Source organism: Prionailurus viverrinus, chromosome D1 (assembly GCF_022837055.1).
Source record: "Prionailurus viverrinus isolate Anna chromosome D1, UM_Priviv_1.0, whole genome shotgun sequence".
NCBI classification, from domain to species: Eukaryota; Metazoa; Chordata; class Mammalia; order Carnivora; family Felidae; genus Prionailurus; species Prionailurus viverrinus.
In genome coordinates, this window is record NC_062570.1 from 103,326,722 (window position 1) to 103,333,717 (window position 6,996).

General features: G+C 46.9%; 1 protein-coding gene across 1 annotated transcript; it reads left to right on the plus strand.

The window, feature by feature from the left end:
* The first annotated feature begins 584 nt into the window (after positions 1-584).
* LOC125146665 (olfactory receptor 9Q1-like) lies at positions 585-1,520 on the plus strand. The gene has a single exon (XM_047823390.1). It carries the CDS (start codon positions 585-587, stop codon positions 1,518-1,520), a length of 936 nt encoding a protein of 311 aa, XP_047679346.1.
* The last annotated feature ends 5,476 nt before the right edge of the window (positions 1,521-6,996 follow it).

The following is a 6,996-nucleotide window of genomic DNA, read 5'->3' on the forward strand; positions in this document are numbered from 1 at the left end:
ATGGCTGGATTCTAACAGCGGAGTTAGGCACGATCAGATTAAAGCCTTAGACATATTACTCTGGCGACAACAAAGAGCAAGAATTGGCAAGAAGTACTTCTGAAGCCGGGGAGAACTGTCAGTGACAGCTGTTGTTTTGATGCAGGCGGGTGATGACAAGTGTTTGAGATAAGGGAGGAGCTGTGTGTGATCTTGCAGAGAAAGAGACAGAGTCCCGAGACAGACATTCCCGTGGTGGGCAGGACCCCGTGGACCAACCCCTCCTGGAATGACAGGGGAATTTTGGTTCAGAAGGGTTATTTGACTCGCGGGGGCTCACGCAGCTAACTTGTGAGAAAGGTGGGGGAATGTGTAATCCTAATTCCGCGATGTTCGCCTGCACTGGCTTCCTGGACACAGAAGATGGTTCTTGTTTCTCTGCGCTCCCTTGAAGGGAGGGGCTGAGAACAGTCACTTCTGAAGCTCACACAGCACCTGCTGTGTTTTGTCCAAGTACGTGGACTTAAGCTAGAAATACGGTTCAGTCCTGTTTACAGCTTCCTACCTGGCTTCTCATCCTAGCGCTCTCAGGCACCTCTGGTGTCATGGCAGAGAAGAACCTCACCTCCACGACCCAGTTCCTCCTTACTGCGTTCACTGACTGTCCTGAACAGGCTCTCCCTCTCTTCCTCCTCTTTCTGTTGATCTATCTCATCACCTTGCTGGGGAACACAGGAATGGTCATCCTGATCCGCGTGGATGGCCGGCTCCACACCCCGATGTACTTCCTCCTGAGTCACCTCTCTTTCATGGACATCTGCTACTCGTCCGTCACGGTCCCCCAGATGCTGGCCGTGCTGCTGGAGCGCCGGGCGGCTCTGTCCTACACACGCTGTGCCGCTCAGTTCTTCCTCTTCACCTTCTTTGGCTCCATCGACTGCTACCTCCTGGCAATCATGGCCTATGACCGCTACGTGGCCGTGTGCCGGCCCCTGCTTTATGTCACCGTCATGACGCAGAAGGCCGGTCTGGGTTTTGTGGCTGGGGCTTACGGTGCTGGTCTCTTCAGTGCCTCTGTGAGGACAGTCTCGGCTTTCACCCTCTCCTTCTGTGGAACCAATGAGATCGACTTTATTTTCTGTGATCTCCCTCCCCTGTTAAAGCTGACCTGTGGGGACAGCTACACCCAGGAGGTGGTCATTATTGTGTTTGCGATATTTGTCATCCCTGCCTGCATGGTGGCCATCTTGGTGTCCTACCTGTTCATCATCGTGGCCATCATGAGGATCCCCTCAGCGGGAGGCCGGGCCAAGACCTTCTCCACATGTGCCTCCCACCTCACGGCCGTGTCACTCTTCTTCGGCACTCTCATCTTCATGTACCTGAGAGACAACTCTGGCCACTCCCTGCAGGAAGATCGGGTGGTGGCTGTGTTCTACACAACAGTGATCCCCATGCTGAACCCCCTCATCTATAGCCTGAGGAACCAGGAAGTGAAGGAAGCCCTGAGGAAAGTTCTTGAACGAGCTGAGTGGTCCTGACCATTTCCCACTTGGAAAGTCCTGAGAAGTACCTCTTCAACAGCCCCAGCATTCTAGACACTCATTCCCAGCACGCTCACTGTGTATCATCCACACATGACCCATGTCACAGGTCTGTGACTATGAAACAAAATGAGTTTTTGCAAACTTTTCTACGAAAGGTTTCTATCGCGCAGAGATGTTGAAAATAATGTACAGTGAACTCCTTATGTCCAATACTTAGATTCTGCTATCACTAATATTTTGCTATTTTTGCTTTATCATATATATATGTATATGTATAATATATACACATATATATGTATAATCTGTTCAATTACCCATCGATCAAGTCATCCTTCGACCCACCTTATTTTCTGATGCATTTGGAAGTGAGATGCCGCCGTCAGTATCAGAACTCGTCACTCCCGTAACACTTTAGAATTACGTCCTCAGTTAGGATTCAACATTGAGATTACACTTATTGCTAATGATTACATGAAGGTCATAGTTCAGTGGTCTAATTAATAAAGCCGACCCCCTCAAAGTATTCTTCACACTCTAAAAGTTCACAGAGGTGCCTCGCAGGACTCACTGGAAAATGCCCACCATAACATGCCTGTCCCATTCTTCTTGACTGGAAACATATCCCATTCTTCCTTCCTCCCTGCCTGTTCTAGCCCTCACACATCACAATGTGTGCTGAGAACCCACTTGTGAATTGATATCCCTCCCACTTCCCGTAATAGTATCTGCTGTGTCTGTATCATTGATGTCGACTCTATGTTCTTACAGTTTAAAAAAAATTTTTTTAATGTTTGTTTATTTTTGACAGAGAGAGAGAGAGAGAGAGAGAGAGAGAGAGAGAGAGACAGAGCATGAGTAGGGGAGGGGCAGAGAGAGAGAGGGAGACCCAGAATCCGCAGCAGGCTCCAGGCTCTGACCTGTCAGCACAGAGCCCGACGTGGGGCTCGAACTCACAGACCGCGAGATTGGATGCTCAACCCACTGAGCCACCCAGGCGCCCCCTATGCTCTTACAGTTTTTGACCTCAGTGAGGCAGAGCCTTGCTGTATTCCATACACAGGTGGGCAAGAAGGTTCTCCCGTACCAGGTAGCTGTGTCTGCAGCAGCTCAACCTGGGTCTGAAGACTTCCAGAGTCTGTTGGTTCTTGATCCTCACTTCTCTAACTTACAGGTGTCTCAGTCAAATGCAAGGCACTAGAAGGGAACAGGCCACCCAACCCTTCATTTTCTGTTTTTATGTGATCTTTATTCCTGGAATTAAAATTATTTTCTCCCTGTCCCTTGGATTAAACAAAAACCAAGATCCCAGGTGTACGAATGATGTAAACCATCGTGGGAGAGAAGAGGGAGGCTGACAGTATCTTACAAACAGGGCATGATTCCAGAATGCTGTGTCACCCCCGGAATTGCAGTACAGCTTTGTCCTGCTATCCGAGAGTAGAGGCTTCCTATGAAATCTTTCTTAAGCCAAAACAGCATAAAGCAAAGAAAAAAATTACCATTAATTTATACGGAAAAAATTTTTCAGCATTCTCAGCAAGCCCAAAATAACCTCTCTTGGGCTTTTCTGATACCTTAGGACACATCTTGCTAACAGATGCACCAAATAAATCGAGACAAAGCACAGATGCTCACAGACATTGTTCGGAGCTGTGGCGGCTTGATGCTGAGAGGCTGAGTGTGGTTCCTGGGGAGGGATCATGGCAGGGCCACTCTCCATGTTCGAGGTGCATGCTGAACGCTATTGTCACCTTTTGTCATTTTTTTTTTTTTGTAAACGTGAAGATCCGCTTTGGATGTCTTTCAGGTAGCAAAAGCAGGTGCGAATACAGGTCTTTCGTAAAAGTAAAGTGGGGCAACGTGAAATTTTGAAAGGTGAAGAATACCAGTAATGGGATTTTAAATTGGAAGAAGCAGCTGGAGGACCGGTCAAAGATTCAGGGAGAACACGAGTACAAAGGATACTAAATTTAAGCTCACCTACAGTAAAATAAAACACATTAAAATCTCCAAAGACATTATGTGTATTTCTAGAAGACAGGATGATTTAAAATGCATATTATAATCATCCTAAGAAATACTACATCCATTCAATAGTGGCTTGTCTGGTTCTTAAAACCCAGGTTGAAAATGCATAGCTCCAAAAGACGGACAGTTAATAAATAGCTGCCATGTTGACTGTGTTACAGGTAGTGGCAAAAGGCAAAAGTTAAGAAAGGAGCTAGAAATCTCCGATTGGTCATGTGAAGTTACCTCCTGACTGAAGAGACACCACTGGGTCTGTGTGAGTGAGAGCAGTGCACCAAAGAGCTGTTTGCTCTCTTGGAATCTTCCAGAAGGCAGGAAGCACACCATGAATTGAAAGGAACTGCTAAGAGAATGAGCTGCTAGATATAAGGAGACAACTTATGCTCTTTCTGATGAGATTCTAAGCAGGCAGTTAAGGCTGCTGTTTAAGAAGAAGGGGCCAACTGAGCTGTCTCTAGGGACTAGTGGCCACAGAGCCCCAGTGTTGTATATGGGACTTTTCCTCTATAGAGAGTTCAGGGAAAGTTAAGAAAAATGTCCTAAGGTATCCACTTATGTATGGAAGGGCAGACATGGTTAAATTCGTGTTTTTTTAAGTTCATTTATTTATTTTGAGAGAGAGAGAGAGAGCGAGAGAGAGAGAGAGCGCATGTGTGTGCAAGCCAGGGGTAGAGACAGAGGGAAAGAGAGAATCCCAAGCAGGCTCCACACTGTCAGTACAGAGCCCAATGTGGGGCTCGATCTCATGAACCGTGAGATCATGACCTGAGCCGAAATCAAGAGTCAGATGCTTAACCAGCTGAGCCACCTGGTATCCCAAATTACATATTAAAAAAAATCTTTTTAAGTTTTATTTATTTATTTTGAGAGATACAGAGACAACACAAGCGGGGGAAGAGAAGACAGAGAGGGTGAGAGAGAGAATCCCAAGCAGGCTCTGTGCTGACTGCGCAGAGCCCAATGCAGGGCTCGAACTCATGAAACTTTGAGATTATAACCTGAATCGAAACCAAGAGTTGGACGCTTAACTGACTGAGCCACCCAGGCACCTCAAATTAAGTATTTTTAAAGAATAGTTGATAATATGAAGGTTACCTGGTTGTAAATAGGTGTTAGTATTTCCTTATATCTTGCTATATCTTGTGTGGAAGTCATTAAAATAAAGCAAATTGTGATTCTTTTTATTATTTAATTTTTTTTAATGTTTGTTTATTCTTTGTGAGAAAGAGAGAAAGCAGGAGTGGGGGGAGGGCCAGAGAGAGGGAGACACAGAATCTGAAGCAGGCTCCAGGTTCTGAGCTGTCAGCAGAGATCCCGACGCGGGGCTCGAACTCATGAACCATGAGACCATGACCTGAGCCGAAGTCGGCCCCTTAACCAACGGAGCCACCCAAACGCGCCTAGTTATTTTAATTTTAAAAGTCCCATTTTAATAGAAAATACATAGTTGAGGATTAATCGTTAAAATATGCATAGGGAACACTAGGCTATTTAGACCAGAAAACACCATCTGTGGGACAGTCTTGAATGTGGCTGTAATACCTAAAAGGAGAATAAAAAAAAGGTCTTCTGGGCAGATAACCTTGGATATCCAACTCAAGAAGTGGGTAGTGAGTATAATACCCTACCCAAACGCTCCTGGTCTCATGCCTGGCACTCAGCTGGATGCTCCCCCTCACCCTTCTCAGGTAGTTTCCTCCAAGGAGAACTCTAATACCATGAGCCAGGTCCTCCAGGAGCTATCAAAGAATGGACTTATTGGTATTATGGCCTCTCTGCTGGGTTCTGGACACACTCCTCACATTTTTTGCCCCAGCCCTGAAAGAGGAGTCCTGGAGACCACACTTCCCAGTCCAGGAGGTGGGGGAAGAAAGGCCACAGCTCTTCCAGAGGCAGGTAGGACAGGAGCGATAAGGCATGACTTGTGAGGTGTCAAAAGGGGCCCGATTCCCTCTCAAAACCCCTTTCTTTGCTTTCAGTTCCTTTGCTGGAAATCACCTTGTGTGGCTTTCTTTTCTGGGGACCTTCGGGTGATGGAAAGAAGGCTGGGTGGTGACTGACACTAACCAGTGGCATGTCCTTCCTTAAGGGAGTTCCCAATTCTGTACCTCAAGTTTCTCCACCTGAAAACCTGGGGAAAGGCTAGAATAAGAGAATTCTAAGAGCCCCTTTGTGGTCTGGCATTCTATACGACTGGGCTTTAACTCTGTGAAAGTGTAAATTGTTTGAGAAGAGGACCCACATCATGCATTGCCAGCCACTTTGTCCAGCCTGGGTTAGGACAAATGAGCACCCAAGTCTAGGTGACAGAGAAGTACAGGAATGAGTGCTTAGGTCAAGGAAGCTGGAGAGGCCTGAGATGAACTCTGAACACTTTTTCATCTGGTATTTCTGAAAGTGAATCATCTCCCTTCTCATAGGTGGTCAGGCATAAAGCTTACATGGTGTGAGAAATGAGTCCACCGACCCAATCGAAGGAGGGACGCAGAAACTCAGAGTACAGTGGAGTGAGGCTTTAATCAACGTTCCTGTGAGAGCAGGTGTCTGATGGACAGGCACACCTGGGGCAGTTACAGCAGACAATTTATCTCCTAGCATGAAGTCCCACCCCCGTTTCCTCATTGGCTGATTACTACAGAAGTTACAGCCTTACCTGGACGTCGCCTATGCCCATACAAGGCAAGGAGTAGTCTGATTGGAACAAACGTACATTCCCTGAGGTGACGCAGAGACTTTCAGTCCTTCTTCCCTTTGCTCTTTGGCTCATGCTCATTGCAAAGCCCATGAAAATAAGCTGGAGAAACGGAGAGGGGAAGAAGAACCAGGAAGTGAAGTGTCTAAGGGATCGGTACTCCATTGTTTTTTTGTTTGTTTGTTTGTTTTTTGGTTTTAAAAAAAAAGTTTTTTTAACACTTATTTTTTTTTGAGAGACAGAGAAGGGGTGGGGGAGGAGCAGAGGAAGAGGGAGGCAAAGAATCCGAAGCAGGTTCCAGGCTCTGAGCTGTCAGCACAGAGCCTGACACGGGGCTCGCACTCATGAACCGTGAGATCATGGCCTGAGCTGAAGTCGGATGCTTAACCGACTGAGCCACCCAGGCACCCTGGGACTCCATTGTTGGGGGGAGGGTGGTTCATCCATATTTCCAGTAGGTTGCAAACTTGCTGTTAACTAGACAGCACAGCTTTCATTTGGTATTTCTGAAAGTGAACCATCTCCCCTACTTCTTATAGGTGGTCGGCCATAAAGCTTAAAGACATTCCCAAAAAGAACTTGTCTTTCCAATGCCTTGTTGATGGCAGTTAGATCTGCAGGCAGGATGGAAACCTGAAGGCTTATACACCAGCGCCGGACACATCTGCTTCCAGCTGTGCTGCCTCTTGCTTCCCCCAGTCACTGCTTAGTCACCACCTCTGAGGGATCCCCCGAAGTCCAGGGGCCGTA

Excerpts from the sequence above, each read along its gene's own strand:
- LOC125146665 (XM_047823390.1), top strand. The coding sequence starts at position 585 with ATGGCAGAGAAGAACCTCACCTCCACGACCCAGTTCCTCCTTACTGCG.